General features: G+C 45.1%; 1 protein-coding gene across 3 annotated transcripts in view; it reads right to left on the bottom strand.

Annotated features, from left to right (window-relative positions):
- Positions 1–19813, bottom strand: part of Abhd6 (abhydrolase domain containing 6, acylglycerol lipase) — a 48250-nt gene extending 28437 nt beyond the window's left edge. Inside the window, exons 1-2 of one of the 3 annotated variants that reach the window (XM_055599039.1) lie at positions 19562–19813; positions 2027–2179 (exon numbers count right to left, since the gene is read on the bottom strand). In XM_055599039.1, coding sequence (XP_055455014.1) covers positions 2027–2145 — 119 coding nt within the window. In that variant the 5' untranslated portion in view covers positions 2146–2179; positions 19562–19813. The remainder of the gene's footprint in view (positions 1–2026; positions 2180–19561) is intronic. The other 2 variants (XM_055599038.1, XM_055599040.1) reach the window with 2 other exon arrangements.
- Between the last annotated feature and the right edge of the window lie 470 nt (positions 19814–20283).

Raw genomic sequence — 20283 nt, 5'->3', positions numbered from 1 at the left:
AGAGGCCCTGCTGTGTGCACAGGCCCTGTGTTCAATCCTCTGCTAGGCAACAATAGCTGGGCTAGAATTTAGTAAGTGTTTACCTCTACTTTCATTCTTTTACATTAGTTACCTTTTAGGGCAAGCTTTCCATGTTACATTAGAGATACTCATAAAGCTTTTTATTTTTGGTTGTGAGTCTTGCCTTTAACGGCTGAGCCATTTCTCCAGCCCTGTATCACTTTGTAAACAAATGGGTTTAAAATCCAGGCATGGTGGCTCATCCCTATAACCCCAGCACTTGAGCAAGAGAATCAGGAAGATCCTGAGTTCTGTCTGACTTGTATAGCAACCACCTCCCACGTAGTAATGTGTCCAATCTCAACAGTACAGCATTAATCTCTCTAAATGACCTAGTGCCCTCTTTCAGGTCCTTTTAACACTGTTCCATTGGGATTGAATCTTCAACAGGGGTTTGAGAGATGCAAACCCTATTAAAACTTAGCAGGAACAATGAAATATCATTCTATCATAACAGAACAAGTACTGACACTCAAGACAGTGCACACAAAACTTGGTGCAACAGTGGGACAAGCCTGTAACCCCAGAACCGGGAAGGCTAAGGCAGGAGGATCACTTATTTGCTTGGTGTGAATTTTGGAGTTCAAAATCAGGCTCGGCCATGCCAGGAGTTCTAGACCAGCTGAGTCTACAATGAGACACCGTCTCAACACAATAAGGGTAGAACACACAATTCCACAAACTGTCCTCTGACTTCCACACATGAGCTGTGGCATGCAAGCCTCCAATAATAATAAATAAAAAATTTAAAATAGCCAAAACATAGATTTAAAGTCTTAATGCTAAAGAAAATACAGAAGAAAAGGACAGACAGGGCAGAAGTAAAGATGGTAAGAATGATAGATATTTGGAAATTTTATTTGTCTTTCACCTCATTCTAGAATGGGATGGAGAAATGGCTCAGTGGTTAAGAGTACTGTCTGCTCTTCCCGAGGTCCTGAGTTAAATTTCATGCAACTACATGGTGGCTCACAACTATTTATAATGTGACCTGATGCTCTGATGTGCATGCAGGTGTACATGCACATAGAGCACTTATATACATAAAGTAAATAAATCTTGGGAAAAAAAACAATTCTAGAGCAAGTCTGGATGTGCTGGGACATCCCTGTAATCCCAGGATCTGGGAGGTGAAAGATAGTACATTTGAGGCAAGCCTGGGCTACACAAGATCTCATCTCAAAACACCAAAATCAAATGACGGTGGTAGGGCATGGCTTCAATCCCAGCTCTTCCAAAGCAGAGGCAGGCAGATCTCTGTGAGTTTGAGGCCAGCCTGTTCTAAGTACAAACTGTTCTAAGTAGAACTCTGAGCTTGCCACCACTACTTATTGAAAGCCCATCTCAAAAGTCAGACAAAACACTAAAACCCCAAACAGTTCTAGAGTAAATTAAAAAAAAAAAAAAATCTGTGCCATATGCACACTTGCCACTGAATGTTCCCATGCTTCTGATTCATGTCTCAGTGACATCACTGTACTGGTGGCTAGGAGAGCAGAGCCTTGTGTGGAGCCTTGGAGTCTGAGTGGCCCTGAGGGCCAACATGGTATCAAAAACTTGAAGCAGTCTACCTGCTTTGAAGCAGGTGCCAGTTCACATTCCAAATTCAAAAGAGGGGCTGGAGAGATGGATCACTGGCTAAAAGCATTCACTGCTGATTCAGAGGATTATGACCATGGCAGCTTACAACTGTCCATAACTCTAATCTGAGGGTGCCTGACACACTTTTCTGGCCTCTGAGGGTACTAGACCTACACATGGTGCATAGACATGCACACAGGCAAAACACCCATAAACATAAAAATAACTGTCTTAAAAAAACTTAAAAGATTTCAAAAGATGTATGTCTTTTCTTTGTTTAAAATATTTCATGACAAGATGATAAGCAACAAAGGTCTTCCCCAGAACAAAGTGGGGAAGACAATATTGCGATACATTAAAAACCTCAATTATACAGCTGACTTACCAGTAATAGATTCTTATTAGCGCTGAAGGCCACAGGAGAAAAGAAGCGACGAATGCCAGGATTGGAATGGCCAGTGTCCCACCCGCAATCACAAACATGTTAACCACATCAAGATCCATCCTGTTCCTTGAGGTTTGCTGACACCTGCAGAGGCTGAAGAGAGGGCAGCAGTATTGAAACCATCCCAGGGGAAAAAAGAATCAGAAAGGGAGAGCATCCTGAAGGAGGGGTCAGGAGACAGGTACCTGAAAATAAGACAGGCTGGCAGCTAGATGTGACCTGGCAAGCAGCCGAAGGCACTGGGTTTCAAGAAGTGAAAATCAAAACTACAGAGTATGCTGCCAGGATGACTGGAGAAATCTGAGTAGCCCTGGGTATCAGACAGAAGTAGTATGCACAGCGCTACTATACGACAAAACTGTAGCTGTGGACAATGCAGGCTATCATGCCTAGGAGAAGCCTGCTCAAGCTCGGGGGGGGGGGGGGTGTACAGACTGGTATCTACTACTCACTTTTAAAAGTTCAGGAGAGAAAAAGTAATATATGCAAAATGTTAATTATAATGTATTATTCCTTCAAGTTTTCTATAGATTTGCAATATTCTATTTCCACTGATTGATTGACTGAGACAGGTCTCACTATGTAGCCCAGGTTGGCTTGGAGGAGTTGAAGAGATGGCTCAGTGGTTAGGAGCACTTTGCTGCTCTTGAGGAGGACCTGGGTGGAGCTCTCACTACCCACAGTGTGGCTCACAACCATCTGTAACTCCAGTTCCAGAAGATCTGGTGTCCTCTTCTACCTTCCTCAGGCATCAGGACTTTCACACAAACATACATGAAGGCAAAACACCCATTTACATAAAATTAATACTAAATTTAAAAAAAATATATATATATATATATAAAACCAAATGAAAGAGGAGTTACAGATCTTACAGATGAGTGCAGTGAGGCAGTGAGGGCAGAAGGCTAGCCTGCTTGTGCAACTGTCCTCCCAGCCACTTAGTCACTGGAAGCAGTTTTCCCAGCATGCCCCAATTACTGGCCTGCTTCTCTTCTAGAAGTACACTTCCTTCAGAGCAAGAATAAACACGTATGTTCTGGAATAGCACAAGGCACACACAAAGTACAAGCAGACTAAAGAAAAGCAAAGTTACAAGGTGGGATTGATACTGTGTAACATGTTTTAGGGAAGGAGAAATCATTCCCTACAATGCTACGAGACACTGAAGTTTTCCCTTGAAAGTTAAGTAATCACAACGCTCCCTGGAGGGGTTCCCTATTAGATTCAAGATACAAGGGCTGGGGAAAGGTGTGTAGCCCAGGGATAGAACCCTAGCACACATAGGGCCCTGGGTTCCAGTCCAACACTGCAGGGGCTGGGAGACATGGCTGGCAGAATTCAAAGAATAGATGTGTATAAATCTGCAGGCTGGCTTTTAATCCCAGCACTTGGGAGGCAGAGGCAGGCAGATCTCTGTGAGTTTGAGGCCAGCCTGGTGTACAAATCAAGTCCAGGACAGCTAGGGCTACAGAGAGAAACTCTGTCTTGGAAAAAAAAAAAAAATCTGCAGGCTGTGGGTTGTACATCTCATGTGAGCTGATGTATACAAGATGGTTCTTTCATATCACAGAGCATCCTTACAAAGTGCCACGAGCCACTGTTATTCAGACTCCAGAGCTGGAAAGTTAGTAACTCAGCGTCCTATCGCTCTAGGACTTAGAACATTTTATGCCGGAGGTCATGTACATCACTGAGACTGGAGATGGTAGGCAAATATAAAGAGAAAAAAACTTTTTCTTCCTGTGTCTGCTGTGGATATCACATTTTCAAGTGAAGTTCTACCAGGGTCCATCTTTGGAGCAGAAGGAACCCTTGTGTAGCAGGATCAATTTAACAAGGTTTGGGCTTCCCCAGAGAACCCACACACTCTCCCTGACAAGGAAATAGCAAAATTAAGTTATGAAGTAGCAACGAATATAATTTATGGTTGGAGGTCACCACAATAAGAGGAACTGTATTAAAGGGTCACAGCATTAGGAAAGTTAAGAACCGTGATTTAGACAAAGAGCAGACACTTCTTCCCTTCTCTGCAATATCCTTCACCTACAGGGGTCTCCTAGCTTCCTCTGGGAGGTAGCTCCCCTACCCTGCTGGAGCTAATTAACAGATGTTCCTGGGGTGTGGCGGACAGAAAAACCAAAACCTTGAGAACAAGGAATTACCAACTACCAACAATCAGAAAACCACATAAAGGTATTGCCTGGAACTTCCCAGACTATGTCTCCATATACCCAGTGGATTAGGAGAAGGAGAACATTAAATCAAGCTTTAGGAGCACACAGCTTTGGAGGACACCAGTACTCCCTAAGAAACTTATCTCTGCCAATTAAGTCCTGTCAAGACCAGAGAGCAGATCTGAGGATGGCAAGTTAAATGTATCTCTGCTCCTGGGAAGTCCTGCAAGTTTAGCTAGTCAGTTCCCATTATTTATTTTGTGAGGGTGTGTGTATGTGTCTGTGTGCACAGGGGCATGCTACAACACACACATGGAGAACAACTTGCAAAAGTCAGCTTTCTCCTTCTACTGTGTGTGTTCAGGGGCTCAAGTTCAGGTAATCAGGTGTGGCAGTAACTACCTTTACCCACCGAACCATTCCCTGGCTCTTAAGATACTTTCAAATTATTCTAGGGACATATCTTAATTTTAAAAATAAATTTAAGTAAAAAGATACTGATTTAAGGAGAAAACGGTAGAGCCAGGGATGAAGCTTGGCGCAGTGTGTTTGTCTACGATGCATTAAGTCTCGGGTTTGATCCCTGATAATGCAAGTAAACAGGGAAATAGTAAGTGGGTGGTGTGTGGCTCTGGGGATGTATATGTGAGTTGCTGCTTGGAAGGGCACAATCATGGAATGAAGGGGCACTAGACTTAAGGGTATTCCAACCACTGGCTGTTCTATACACCTGCTCTGAGACCCTAATGTCCTCAGCTCTTCTGCCCTTTCCCAATCTGGTGACTTAAAATTTCTAAAATTGGCTGGGTGGTGGTGGCGCACATCTTTAATCCCAGCACTCGGGAGGCAGAGGCAAGTGGATCTCTGAGTTCGAGGCCAGCCTTGTCTACAAAGCAAGTTCCAGGATAGGCAAAGCTACAAAGAGAAACCCTGACTTCAAAAAAAAATTCTAAAAATTATGTCAGGCAATCAAAGAACAGGATCTAGCTAGCACTCCCCTAAATCTTATGTCCTATTACAACTCCCCAGAAGCACTTAAATGGCACTTGACACACTCTTGATATCTCATAATGTTTGTTACTCTTTTCACTAATCTATGGTATTAAAGTAGGGACCCCAGGAGCCCTGCAACACAGGGAGAAGGGAGGTAACATCAGGACAGGAGTTGGTTATATATATCTGCTTCAATAAATGCCTTTGTTTTTGTTTGACTTTCAATGTAATCAATTCATTAAGAATTTATTGTCCAAACAAACAAAAAACAACAAAATGGAGGAAGAAGAAGAGTTGGTCATTGTGTCAGCAGAGTGAGTCTCACTGTGTCACACCTAAGAACAAAGCCCATTACTCAGCCTCTGCTGTCACATCTTAACACCCAAGCCATGTTCAGGGTCTTTATTATCATAAACAAGAATGGAGAGGAACTGGATGGACAGGTCAGTAGATCCAGACAGACCCTGAATGAGGAAAATCAAGTGTAGTCTGGGATTGGAAATTAGGCAAGACATTTCAGAACTCTGTAATGACCTGGTTTGGAATGCTAAGGATCTTGAGTAATGATGCATTACTCCTCAGGGTAAAGAGCAAAATATAGGAGTAAGCAGAACATAGAAACACTTGCACTGACTTCTGCCTTCTAGGCACAGCCAGCCTGCCCCAGAGTCCTAGGATATTTATAGCCACAGCCCACACATTTGCAGTAACAATGTCATCACAGTGCCAAAAGGTGGGACACCCTGACATCCACCTGTAGTCCATCAAAGCTGACAAACTAAAACCTTGGTCTGTCCAAAACAATGTCTTTTGCACCAATACAGTAACTGGCCACTACCAGCACAGCTGAAGATCTAAGAACAGTGTTCATGCACTGAGAACTCCCCTGTGCCAGCCCTGAGTAGTGACGAACATGCATCCTCCCACATCCTCTTTCATAACATAATGAGATGGGAAACAGCCTCCCGATGAAAACTAAGTCAACAATCATCTCCCACGTCATCTGGTTGGTAAGCAGCATGACCTGAACCCTAACAGGACCCTGTAAGTCTCCCTACTTCATGTCTCTGCCTAGTCTACAGAGCAAGTTCAAGGACAGTCAGGGCTATACAGAGAAATCCTAGCTCAAAAGATGAGAAAAAAGAAAACAGTTATTTTTATTTTGTGTTTATGGGTATTTTGTGTGCATGCATGCCAGTGTACCACATGGATACAGTACTCACTGAGGCCAGAAGAGGAGGCAGATCCCCTGGAACTGGAGCTATAGATGTTTGTGAGCCACCCGGTGGGTACTGGGAACTAAACCCTCTTCTGCAAGAGCAATAAGTGGTCTTCTGTGCTGAGTCATTTCCCTAGCCCTAAAAAATACTGATATTAGCTAGACCTCATGGCACAGGTCTATAATCCCAGTTCCTTGAGACAAGGCCAGAGGTTCATTAGTTGAAGGCCTTCCTAGGCTAACTTCCTAGCAAGTTCCAGGCCAGCCTGGGTAATTTAGCAAGATCTTCTCTCAAAATAAATTCAGTGGTTTATTTTGTTGGCCAGGAGGACTTGCTCAGTGGTAGAATAAGTTCAGTTCCCACTGTGGGGTAAGTGTTATAGTTAAAATACTATAAAGAAATGTAGGAAAAGAAAAACGTGTGTTCTTGAACTCTTGAGTGCAGTGTCCCTACTGGTCAATGGTGTTGTATGTCCACAGACTTCTGAACCAGTTCCTGGAAAGCAAAACTGATTCTTCAAAACTATCCCTGAAGAGTAACCCCTAAAATAACCCTGTGTAGCTCTCCTCTACCTTCTCTGGAGCCATCTTGTCTTCTCCTTAACTCTGGTTGAGTTCAATCCTATGTTGTAATTTGTAGTTACCATAGTCCTGCTATTGAAAGAAGCTATGGCTGAGCATGCCTGGCTGGAACACCTCAATGCTCTCCCCATTTTCTCCCTGATCATTCCAGAGTCTTTCTACTCTCCCCTGGTTACTCCCATGATGCTCTCCTGACTCTTCCCTCACATCCATTCTCCACCACTCTCTCCTACAGGAAGTTATAAATATCAATATACTTGACAGGCTTTCCTTCTAGATTTTTCTAATGCCTGCTTGACCACCCTGTGGTCATGCCTCAGATAAAGCACTTCCTGTTTCTCCTGACTCACCAGTTTCTGCTGACAGTTCCCCTATCTACTTAGCCTCCTCAATGCCAGTGTACCTTCTTCTCACTTGTTGAACACACCAGGTACATACTGGTGAAAAGATACTATCACTCAGGTTAGCTTGTCTGAGTCCATAGAAAACTGCAACTAAGTTTTAATAACTTCTGGGGCTTCTGGGGATATAGTTCCATGACAGAGTTCTTGCCTAGCATGTACGAATTCCTAGGTTCAGTGTTAAGTTCCATAAATTTAAATAATTTACTAATTTGGTAAAATCCAAAGTTCACTTCTCAATTACAATACCTGCCTTCCAAGCACTTAATATCCATGTGTAGGTAGGAGCGAACATACAAGACCAGAGCATTGGTAGTCATACCCATACAGGGACACACAGCCTTAGGAATCACACCCATACAGGGACACACAGCCTTAGGAGTCACACCCATACAGGGACACACAGCCTTAGGAGTCACACTTTTATAGGAAACAGCATCGGGAGTTACACTGGGAAGGTCCCTGGCAAGCAGTTGATTAGACCAGCTTGGTTCAGTATTTAGTGGGGATACTAAGTAGGAAAAACAAGCCATGTCAGATATAGAGCTGTCCATCACTCAGACTTGCTCCTTTGACTGTCCACTGGAACCTGGCTCTTGTTTCTCCTGGCTCCCTTTTGGTAAATGTCATTCTGACACAGCAAGCGCATTCCAACAATAGCCCCTGGAGGACTCAACTCATCTTCGTCATGGCAAGGATTAAGCTTTGCTGGTCTAACTTCCACACAGATAAAATGAGCCACTCCATATGTTCGAAACTCAGCTTTCTAAAAGCTGACTCACCCCATGCCCACTTACATCCCAACAAACCAGCTTCCAGCCCCAAGCCTGCCCACATTGCCTCCTGCTCTGTTCCTTTCTGCTCCTGCTCTCCTAGCGAAGTGATAAATTCCTCCCTATTTCCGGGGCTGGTTCCAGTGACACATTCCCCAGTAGAACACTGTCATTCCCCTGTGGCCTTGCCTTCGGGACACCCTTTATATTTGAGCCCTTCTCCTGAAAAGTCTTTGGAAACTGTAGGTGCTTTTGGGCTGTATACTAGAAATCATAATAACACTAAAAATGTTTCACATGGGGAAGGCCATTTTAAGACACACAAGCCTCCAGAGGCCATAACAAAACAGTATGCTAAATGTATACTAGAGTTCTGAAGACACTCCCCACAAATACTTAGCCCCTTTCCATCACACATACTGACCTAAAGACTCACTTGTGGCACAGGTGGCCTGCACAGGCTGGACAGGAACTCAGAGTGCCCCAGCCTCAGGAAGGCTGCTCCTGTTTTAGATAATCTAATCCATTAAAACCTCACACTTAATCTTCAAGGAGCAGACTCTTTCCCAACCTTATTGGCTTTGGAGGGAGCTGAAAAGAAGATTCTGTGATCACAAGAAGTAAAATGACAAAGCATTAGACCATGTAAGGAATGAGTCCGGACATTTTGGCAGCCAGCCAGCTCTGCCTGAGGTGGATGGGAGGGCTTTCTCAGCCCATGGGTAATACACATATCCTGTAGCTTTATGGTCCACCTCTAGCTCAGGCAACTCCCCAAGTAGGCAAAAGGGCACAGTGGGCAGGGCATCTAGATAACAAAGTCAGGCACTGGGAGGGCTGAAAAGATCTAAGGTGAAAGTGGGTGATAGGGCAAACATGGAAAGTCACCACGGGCAAGAAAAGTCAAACAGAAGGAAACAAGCATGCACAGGGCACAAAGCTCAACAAAGAGCTCCAAATAGAAACCTCGAACTCTTCTTCCTCATCTAGACCAGGGCTTACTTAAATGCTACCTTCTAGAAAGAATGAAAAAGACTCATAACTAATGGGTAGTGAAGAGGGGCCTAAATGCTCAAAAACAGCATTTGAGCATTTAGAACAACAGACTGGGGCTGGCAAAGGCTCCACAGCAAAGTGTGAGGCAATGGGAGGGAAAAGTTAGGCCCCAGGACCCAGATATGTTAGCATTAAACATGAAAAATGGAGCCAGGAAAGTTATAGAAGAAATCATAACACTAAAAAGGTCTCACATCTTAAGACACGCAAGCCTCCAGAGGCCATAACAAAACAGTATGCTAAATTAATTCTATATCAATATTAGAAGAGTAGTAAGTTGAGTGCATAAAATTACTTTTAAAGTCCACTTGGTAAGAGGTCATATAAACACGATCAAACTTTGCCAACATATATTAGGCATTAGACAACTTCCTTAGAACATAAAAAGCCCCTAGACACTAAGGACAGGTAGAGAAATAAATGACCTAGATAACAACTCCTCAGGAAGGAACTAGAAACAGCTCTAACACCCATGAAAAGAGGCCAGTCTCATTACAAGTAAGACCCAGGGAAACTAAGTCCTTGGGTTGAGGCTCTCACATCCCACATCCACATCTCACAGCAAGAACCCGTCGGAGACTGTGAAGTGAGTCTTGTGTAGACACTAATGCTCTCACATCCTGTACCAGTTTTCACAACCACCAACAAACTCCATGGCACAGTACGTTGTCAAAACCTGTGGCAATGTAAAGTGTGCCTTCCCTTGACCTAACAACATCTCTTTCTTTTAGAATTCACCCTTATTTTTCTATCAAAATATATTTTACAAAATCTCGATACAAGGTTATTTATATGCAAGACTGGAAACAACTCATATGCCCACCTAAATGGGATCTGGTAAACACGTGCTAGCATAGTTCATTTTGGGTTTTGGGTTTTTTAGAGACAGGGTTTCTCTGTGTAGCCTTGGCTGTCCTGGACTCACTTTGTAGACCATGCTGGCCTCTAACTCATAGAGATCCGCCTACCTCTACCTCCCCAAGTGCTGGGATTACAGGAGTACACCACCATGCCTGGCCACTGACATAGCTTTTAAAAAAATTACATAACACCATTAAATGCAAATTAAAATTATTGGACATTAAAATAATGGGGAATACAATCAGGTATAGTGGTGCATGACTTTAATCCCAGTGCTTAAGAGGCAGAGGTAGGTGGATCTCTGTAAATTAGAAGCCAACCTAGTCTACACAGTGATTTCCAAGCCAGCAGTGGCACTTAGTGAGATCTTGTGGTTTTTTACAAATTACATTTATTCAGGATGGGAGAGATGCTCGGTGGTTAATGGCACTGACTGCTTTGCAGAGAACCTGGGTTCAGTTCCCAGCACCAGAATGGGGCCTCAAACTGTCACTCAAGTGCCACTGGATCTCATACCCTCTGCTGTCCTCCACAGGCACCAGGTATACACGATTCACATACATGCATGCAAGCAAAACTCTCATACACATAAAAATAAATACATTTTAAAATAATGAAGCAGTCCCATTTGCTCCAATGAGTAATAAACAATAAAGTACATAAGTTAAAAGAGAGAGAGTAAAAGTTAAAGTACATAAGTTAAAAGAGAGAGAAAGAGGACAGTAGAGCAGCCAGTCATAGTGATAGACATCTATAATTCCATTACTCAGAAAACTGAAGCAGTAGGATTGGGAGTGAAAGGCTAGCCTGAGCAAGACTCAGTCTAAAATAAATAAATAAGTGAGCAAGCAAGCAAAAACAAAACAGACAGTAGGTAAAATAAGACTTCTGCATTGAAAAGAGAATGAGAGAGGAAATATACAGACATGCTTTGCATGTATATAAAATGGTTCTGGAATAACTGCTGGCTCTGGGAAAGGAAACCAGGATTGGGAGAAGTACAGAGTGAGAGCGAGATTTCTAATGGATACTTTCTGTGCCTTCTGAACTGCTACCATGGCACCTGTATAAAATCTTTCCCCCCCCCCATTTCATTAAAAATACCATATAAGCTCCTCAAATGCAGGGAGTTATCCTGCACTGTCTGCTTCAGTAGGTATAGTTATAGGTGGCTATTTAAATTTATGTTAATTAGAAAGAAATCCTTGTTCAAAAACTATAAAAAAATATAAAAAGCCATAAAGAAAAAGGACACAAGATAAAACCACACTCAAAAGTTCATAGTTGGTGGGTAGTACTGGAAAACAGTACATTAAAAAACCAGGTTTACAGGCAGTGGTGGGGCACACTTTTAATTCCAGCCCTTGGGAGGCGGAGACGGGAGGTGCCCTCTGTAAGTCTGAGGCCAGTCTGATCCAGGACAGCCAAGGCTAAGCAGGGAAACCCTGTGTGTGTGTTGGGGGTGGGGGTGAGGACTGTTACTTTGTATGCAAATTAAAAAAAAAAAAATAAGATGCAGTGAACAGGGGTTTGCCACTGGGAACCAGTACACTTTTTCATAGTAAACTTAGAAGTCTTGTATAAAGAAGCCAGAAAGGATGTCGCTATAAAGAAGCCAGAAAGGATGTCGCTCGGCATGCACAAGGCCTTGGTTGGGCTGCATCTCCTATACTGTATGAAGGAGGCATAATGGTGGTCACCGTAATCACAGCCAGAAAGGTAGGAAGCACAAGGTCATCCTCAGGTACACAGTAAATTTGAGGCCAACCTGGGATACTTAAGACTGTCTCAAACAAATACAAATGGAGTAACAAACACTAAACAACTTTAATTACAACTCTGTGATAATCCCTAGAACAAAGACTAAAGCCCCTTAGCTGCTAATAGCATGAAGAATGTACCCAGTTAACATCTGGTTACCATAGTGACATCAGAGATTTTTTTTTTTTTTTTGCAAAAAATATCTTCTAGTTTTTGTTTCTCAAAGGCCCCTCAATCCTCTCATTTCCCTGTCTCTGTCCCCTGCAGAGGTGCTTATCCCTTCTCTTTAACTGTTGACACACATAAAAATATCAGATCTTACCTACTGCTTCAACACATCAGCCAGGAGGCCCTCAGACATCACTTGTTTTGAGCTCATGAACTCCCGCCTCTCTGTTAAGAGTAGTGATTTTCCAGCCCCCGATCTGTCTAACATTTACAGGTACCTGTAGCCTGGAAGACATGACAAGCCACAGATGCTCCTGGAGCTCACCCCCAGGCTGGAAAGCAGCAAGAGGAATGATAGAATGGAACCTAATATTGCATGTTCATGAATTTATTAATGAGGATTTTCTTGGTATGAGAACTTCTAGCTCCCATCTCCACGCTGGACACTTTGGGGACTGAGACATGCGACCAACTAAAGGTCTGAACCTCTGTGGACTCTGCGCTGGCTTTCTCTTATTCTCCACTAACCCCTCTCTCTACACCAGTTACAGCTCTTTCTAGTAAAACAAGAAAGATCCTCAGGTAGGTTTTTCCTTGGTACCCCCAGTTTACCTCACCTCATTTCCCCTCCCCCAAAGCTTTTGAATGGGCCAGATCATACCTTCAACTTGTTCTAAGCACTTAAGACCCAATGTGCCTTGCCCCTTTTTGGGCACTTGGTAAATTTCAAACAGTGTGCTAGAAAGTCAAAATACAACCAACTCTCAGACTGAGAAGAAAGAAGCCCACCACACAGTTTCTCATGGAGGAGTCAGGAGTCCACAGGGTTGCCTGACCATTATCATCTCCGTTCCTATGGCTACCACCACAATGGACATTACTGTCAGAACAGTTGGCTAGAGGGTGCAGGTCAGTGGGGTCACAGGGTCACACTGCTTTCTTTTCCTCTGTTCCTTGGCTCACAAGGGTCTTCAGCACCAGGTGCAAGGTTACTAAGATCTTGGAGCCTGGTCATCTCTCAAGAGTCATTTTCACATCACTCACCCAGCATGACTTTCCCAGACTAGTCTACAAGTCCTAGATACATCATTCCTTCCATGCCTCTAGGGCTTTGGCACACTTGGTCCTTCTTGCCTTGTAAGCTCCGGCTAATCCACAGGTCATGCCTGTAGGCACTGTTCTCCCTTTCTCCACATACTCCCCAAGGGATCAGTTTTGCATTTCAATAACCTGGGTTCAAATCTCTGCTCTGCCACTGATCAGCCACTGAACTTTGAAATTAACCTCTCAGAACTTTAGTGTGGGGATGACATGGTGCAAGGGAAGGTTCAAAGGAGTGACTGGCAGATAGTGGGAACTCCCTGTGCACAGCACAAAAGGTCAGCCTGCTGTCCCCGAAGTCAGGCAGCCCTGCCACTCACCACACCTTTACCTCTGCCCTGCCCTGTTCAAGGACTGTACAGCTGCTTAAGCTTTATGGACAGGGTCTGAGCAGCTATCCCATATTTGGGTTAGCTTGCTGTCCAGTCCTTGTGTGTAGCCCCTGGACTCCTAGCCCAGGTACATGACAAGGCAAACCTCCTAGGCCAATAGCCAAAGCTTCTGGAAACTTCTCAGACAATGGCTGCTGCTATTCTAGGTAATTACTTAATAGGAGGAAGATCCCAACCTGCAGCAATTAGGGACCTCAGCTTAACCCTTCCAGCTCTGTCTGCTCCCCTGCAGTAGCCAACCCAGCCCATAAAGCCATAGAAGTGTCAACTACTTGACCCACAGGGTTCCTGACAGCACCCTGCTCTTCTGTGACCAGACAACTACACCCAAAATCAAGAAGCATTTTCATGTCATGAAAAGCATGTCATGTCAAGTTACTAAGTAAGTGACAATGAATGCTACGTGAGCAACGGTGGCTGTCCTGCCTTCAGCATCCCTGGCCTTCACTTGCTCATGCCACTAACAAGCTATGACAAGCACAAAGGTTTCAAAACAAAACAAATTTTTTTCCTGGGGGGGAAGCTATCCTGGCAGAGCCTTCTACCCCTGTCTCATCACCATGGGAATTCAGTGAAGAACTTGGAGTTACCTAGAAGTAATGTCTTCCATTGTCAAGGGTTCTAAATTTGCAGTTTTCAGACTCATAAAGCCTGGCTCCATATCAGCATCTCTCACCAATTCAGCTGGTTCAGGAGGGGAGCCTTGGCACAGTTGTTTTAAAAGCCCTGCTGGTTGGCTGGCTGGCTGTTTCATATAACTCAAGCTGGCCTTGGGCTTACTATATAAGGAAGAATGACCTTGAGCTGCACATCCTCCTGCCTTCACCACAGTGCTGGGATTACAGGCACCACCATGCCTGCTTTATGTGGTAGTGGGAATGGAGAACAGAGCTTTATGCATGCTAAGCAAATGCTTTGTCAACTGAACCCCATCTCCTGCCCAAACAGGATATCTGTGTCCCAGAGGAGCCCCGCCCAGGGTAGGTAGTCTAAGGTCTCTGGAACTTAAAAGCTAGGCAAGCAAGAACTTTACCACTGATCTACGGTGGAGCCCTTCCCAGCCGTGGCTCTAAGTGTACAAAGAATGGAGCATACCATTTCTTCTGCCAACTCCCACTGCCATGGCAGTGGAAAAAGCCAGTGGAACAGCCAAAAGCAGTGTAAAACGATTCCTATGCTCCTTCCTCATGATGATACCCCCGCTCTATGTGCACGCCTGTATACAGCTGGCCTGTAGACAATTTAGCAGAAAGGGAACTTAATGTCACCAGCAGGCAGCTTCCTTGAGGTCTCTCTGCGTTTTAGAGTTATCCCCGTTGGAACTTCCCAATGAAGGCTTGCCTCACACAGTTGTTGGCCATATTGGAAACATGAAGAACTGAATTTTAAATTTAATCTTAAACAATTTTTAAAATAGAAGCATGTGGCTAGTTGTTACTATAGTAGAAAACCCAGAAAGTGTTTTTGTCCCCACAAAAACAAAATTCTTCGGCCCCTTACATTGCCTAGAAGAGCAAAATTTATAAAGATTTATGTCTTAAAATATCTAAACTCAATATCTCTGTCAATTTTTATTCCAACTAAATGCAATTTCAGAGAAATTAAAAAGTAACACATTTTCCGCTGGCCTGGTGGTTCAAGCCTGTAATCCTAGCAGCAACAGAGACTGAGGTGGAGATTCGCCAAGGCCAAGCCTGCCAGCACAGGGAACACTCAAGGCTAGCCTCAGTCAGTCAGTGTCTCAAAAGGAAAAAAATAAAAACTGATGGTGGTGGAGGAGGTAGAGGTGGAAGTGGTGGTGGTGTGTGAGAGAGAGAGAGAGGGAGAGGGAGAGCTGGAGATAATTCAGTAGGGAAGTGCCTGACACTGAACCTTGCCAGTGTGTGCTCAACCCGGGAACCTACAAGATGGAAGAAGGAAACCAACTCTTCCTGTGTGTCCTGGGGTGTGCATGTACAGATCTACACAAATAAACATGTAATTAACTTTTAATTTAAAAAAAGGTGGACATGTAGCTTAGCGGTAGAGCACTTGCCTAACATGTACGAAGCCCTAGGTTCAGCACCCACACCCATACTCCTCCACCCTGCAAAAGCACAACCAAAAAAACCAAAAACAACTTGTAGAATTTGCCTCTCAGCATACTGCAAACAGTTTTAAAAGCCATGTCTCTGCCCTTCTTTCTGAAGTCATAGCACAATGACTGATCTAGTCACCAAAACAACCAAGAACTGGTAAAGAATATTCTCTCAGCTGCTTATCAGTCTCCTGAGACAAACCACTCACCCTTACTTTTTTCCCTCCCAAACCCAAGGATGATCATTGGTTCTAACATCTTCCCCCAAGACAAGCCTATGTAGGCAACACATTCGGTGGCCCAAGGCCATCTCTGGAATAGGTTTCCCTCCTTGCATAGAGCTGTATAAGCACTTCCAGCTGCACAATATGTGTGTCCACACTCACTCACTCTGCAGGCCCCTGGAGCTCACAGGCCACCGTCTTAAAAGCTCAAGCAAGGGAAGGTGAACCTGCTCTCTTAGTGCAAATGCCTTAGAGCTGGCAAAACTTCAGACGCCCAAACTTTCAAATGGAGGATGTGATTTATTTGTGGTTAAACACTAAACATAGCTTCAAAGTAATGGCAAACAATCACGGCTCTTCCTGACACTGGCGACACACATTGGGCTCAGTGTATTACTTTATCAAAGGGTCACTGCTTTCCTCTAATGTAGGAAAGGTTCCTAAAAGCGGAAGCTCAGAGGGTAGGTAACTTGCCCACAGCCAAATAGCAAGCAGAGCGGAGATGTGGGCCCAAGCCTACCATTGGCAACTTTTTACAGGTGAACAAAAGTAAATACACCACCATATAGCATGAGTTTTTCTCCCTGTGATCCGGCTGTGCTACAGTGAGGAAATGTGGTGTTACAGGGTTCAGAAATCACAGACCTACTATTACTTTAGAAACCAGTCTACCTGTTGGCTTCCTGTTAGAGGTGTGTGTGTGTCCATCCGTTCACCCCGGAGGGCACTAACGACTCCTTGATGATCAGAGAAATTTCACTGACTTCTTTAGCTAGGCCAAGGGTTAAACGCAGGGCCTACCACATCCCAGGCAAGCGCTCTCACAGTGTATCTCCCTCACTCCCAGCCCACAAAGGCTAATTTTAGAAAAATAAACTAATACCAAGAACACAGGGGCCATATTTCTACTCCCTATATTATAAGAGTATAAGAAGTTAGTCGTGGATGTTGGACGTAGCTGGCTGTTCTTGTAGAGAACCGAGGCTCAATTCCCAGCACCCACATGATAGCTCACAAACATCTAAACTCCAGCCCCAGAGGGTCTTACACCCCCTTCTGACCTCCACAGGTATACATGCAGTCAAAACACCATACACATAAATAAAATAATTTTTTTAAGTCATTAAAACTGGGTAAAAAGTCAATGGCTCAGAGACATTCTGAAGTTAAACTCAATGTGTCTGGGGAAGAGCCATTTCTGGAAGTCTCATATCACTCCCCTAAGAACTGTGTCAACCAGACTCCCATACTGTGGTGCTATCGGGAAGTAACATAGTAACATTCTTTAGCCTAGGACAGAGCCAGGCACTCAGTACTTTCTTTATGCTAGCCATCACAATTGCATTCAGTATTTCACTACCAGCTGGGGGCAGCCAGCCATGAAGGATTTCTAAGCAGCGAGTGAAGCAAAGGTTGTCTTCAAGGTCCAGCTGGAGCGAAGCAAAGGTTGTCTTCAAGGTCCAGCTGGAGCAAGACTCTGTTTCCTTCTGTTAACCACCTAGCACCTGGGACTTTTAAAAAAAATGGCGCGCGCGCACACACACACACACACACACACACACACACACACAAAAGAAAAAAAGAGCCCTGGGGCCCCTTAAGAGAATGATACCCCAACTAAGGACAATGCATGGAAAGAACCTAAAACTCCAGCTCATATGTAGCCCATAGACTCAGTCTCCAAGTAGGGTCCCTAGTAAGGGAAGCAGGGGCTGTCTCTGACATGAAAGCAGTGGCAAGGCTCTCTGATCACCTCCCCGAGGGGTGCAGCCTTGCCAGGCCACAGAGGAAGACAATGCAATCAGTCCTGATGAGACCTGATAGGCTAGGGTCAGAGGGAAGAGGAGGAGGACCTCCCCTATCAGTAGCATAGGGGGAGAAGAGGGAGGGAGGGTGGAATTGAGAGGAGATGAGGGAGGAGGCCACAGCCAGGATATAAAGTGAATAAACTATAATAAATGATAATAAAAAAAAATTTTCATGGCTCAAAATACATGCCCCCTGCACACACAGCCACTAGATCCTTCCCCCATGTCCCATGTGGCCTCCCCCACAGGTCTGTGGACTAGGGCGTAAATCATACATGTGCTTCATCTGGCAGCTAGCATTTCACAATCTGCATTTCTACAGGTGCCCAGAAAGCCCCAGACAGTGTAAGAAGGGATGATACAGCCTGTTCTGGCTGTCAGAGTGGTTAGGCCTGCATCCAACTCCACCGAAGGGAAAGAGAGTTGGGACATGCTAAGGTCCTAGCAGCTGAAAGGAGATGGTTTGATACTAGTGGAAGGAGAGAGATCTTAGGGAGAGTACAGAAGTCTGCTCATGGCAGGGGAGGTGACAGAGGACTAGGTCATTTGGGAGTGTTAGCTAGCCAAACAGGACTTGCCTCTCCCATCATGAGCTTTGGGCTCCACCTCTGGTCTCCCTGGCAATGCATCCTTTTTTTTTTCTTTCTTTCTTTCTTTCTTTCTTTCTTTCTTTCTTTCTTTCTTTCTCTCTCTCTCTTTCTTTCCTTCCTTCCTTTCTTCCTTCCTTCTTTCTTTCTTCTTTTTATTTTTTAAGAAGAGAAAAGCATCACAATTGTCCTTCCTTAAACATTTCAAGTGCAATATGCAAGAGAGGAAACTAGAGTCTGGTGGTCTTTGTTGAGGCCCAGAAAAAGAAAGCATTTCCTCCTGGTAAAGCATGATCTTTTAAGAGCTGATCCAACTGGGCCTGTCAGTCACCTAGTCAGGAGACATCTCTTAGCAAGGCTGATATGCCCGAGGACTGTTAAGGTAGGAATATTTATCACCTCAGTGAGATAAGTACACATAGACCCCAGTAGCCCTTCCCTGGAGGCAGCTGCTTACGTATCTTAACTGCTAAACCTACCCACTTTTCTGAGCGCTCCTTCAAAACGCGAATTTCCCCCCTTCCCCTTTCCACCTCTTCTTCGGATCCTAAGCAAGCTTGCCCTAACATTCTGAACAGTGTCGCTCCCGGACATTCGGAGCCCTTCCACACAGCTGATTGCAGACTTTCCATTGCTAAGCCTGTTTTGACCCCACCTCAGAGGACACGAATTTCTTCCTCTCCATACCCCTCCTTCCAGCAGCCATAGAGATTTACAGCTTGCCTGCCCAGTTTTCTCTCAAACTCCAAAAACAGGGTCCTAGAGCTTTAAAAAAAAAAAATGTTTTGTTTTTTAAATCTATGAGACTACGAATCCGCAAAAGGATGCTGAGATTCCCTGGTAACAGGAGAGCAAGCCGTAGCCCTGCTCCAGCCAGGGCGATGTGGGCAGCAGGGTTGGGGGTGGAGATGGGGGTGGGGAACTAAATCCACCCTGGCACTAGGAGAAAGGGACCTCGGCTGGTGCAAACGCGGAGGATCCGGAGGAGGAAGAGAAATAGGATGCAGATCCCACTGAGTCTCACTCTATCCCTGGGCTTAAGGAAGCTGGCAGCCGGCCAGCCAGTGGGGAGACCCGGCCTGGGGACATCTCCGGCCTTTCCTCGCACCTTAAAAGAGAGCGGGAAAATGGAATAGGAAGGGAGGTTAGTATATCGGACTCATCTGCATTCACCCTGGCAATGCCGCGGTAAAGGGACTTTGCTCGTAAAGTGGAGACAAGTGGTCAGTGCATGGAGGCTGCCTTCCCTCTCCTAAGAGCTTAGCCACCGTCCCCTTCCCTCCCACCTAGCTCACCTGATTCACCAGAGAGGCCGGGGTTCCGCAGCCGGAGGGAGCACTGCCCTCCGGGCCCAGGTTCCCGCACCTGCGCGTTCTGCTCTCAGCGGTAGGCGTGGCTTGACTCCTTAAAGGCGCAACGCGTTCTCTCTGGTCCCCGGACACAAAAACAGCCCAGCACGCCCCAGGCGTTGCGTCTCGGTAGCCGGGTTTTGTTTGGGGGACGCTTGGCCGTTCCTCCGAGCTATTCAGCATCCCCAGCTCAAAACATTAAACCCGGAAGTACAGTCAGTATCCCTCCCCCAGCAGCCCATCTCCAACAATTTAAGGCACGTGCGCCTATTGGATTCTCAGAAGCCGAACTGAGTCATCCCTCCCGCAAAAAGTGCTCGGGGGCAGGCATGAGGGAGCAGGCATTGCCACTTTGCCAGGCGAAACCACAGGTCATGGGGCACTGTTTCGTTTACTGAGCATCTACTGTGTGTCTGGGGCTACTGAGCCTTGCACCCACCACGATTCAAGCAGGATCTTGGCCTGAGAGCTTAGGGGCTCTTGGAAATCCAAAGCAAGCTTCGGCTACTGAACTAAAGGGTGACGGTAGGTTGAGGGCTAGGGAAACTTTCTGAAAAGTATCACCGTTTCTTCCTTTGTAGGACCAAGCAAAAGGCAGTGTGGCCTGGCTCCTTTTTCTGTTCCGCAGTCTCAGTTAAGATATTTCCAGAGGCCCTCCCTAAATCCGG

The sequence above is a fragment of the Psammomys obesus genome, unplaced genomic scaffold, assembly GCF_907164565.1.
Source record: "Psammomys obesus unplaced genomic scaffold, mPsaObe1.curated_primary_1811, whole genome shotgun sequence".
Classification (NCBI taxonomy): domain Eukaryota; kingdom Metazoa; phylum Chordata; class Mammalia; order Rodentia; family Muridae; genus Psammomys; species Psammomys obesus.
Note: the sequence above shows the minus strand (reverse complement) of the source record. Positions and strands in the feature narration are given on the sequence as shown.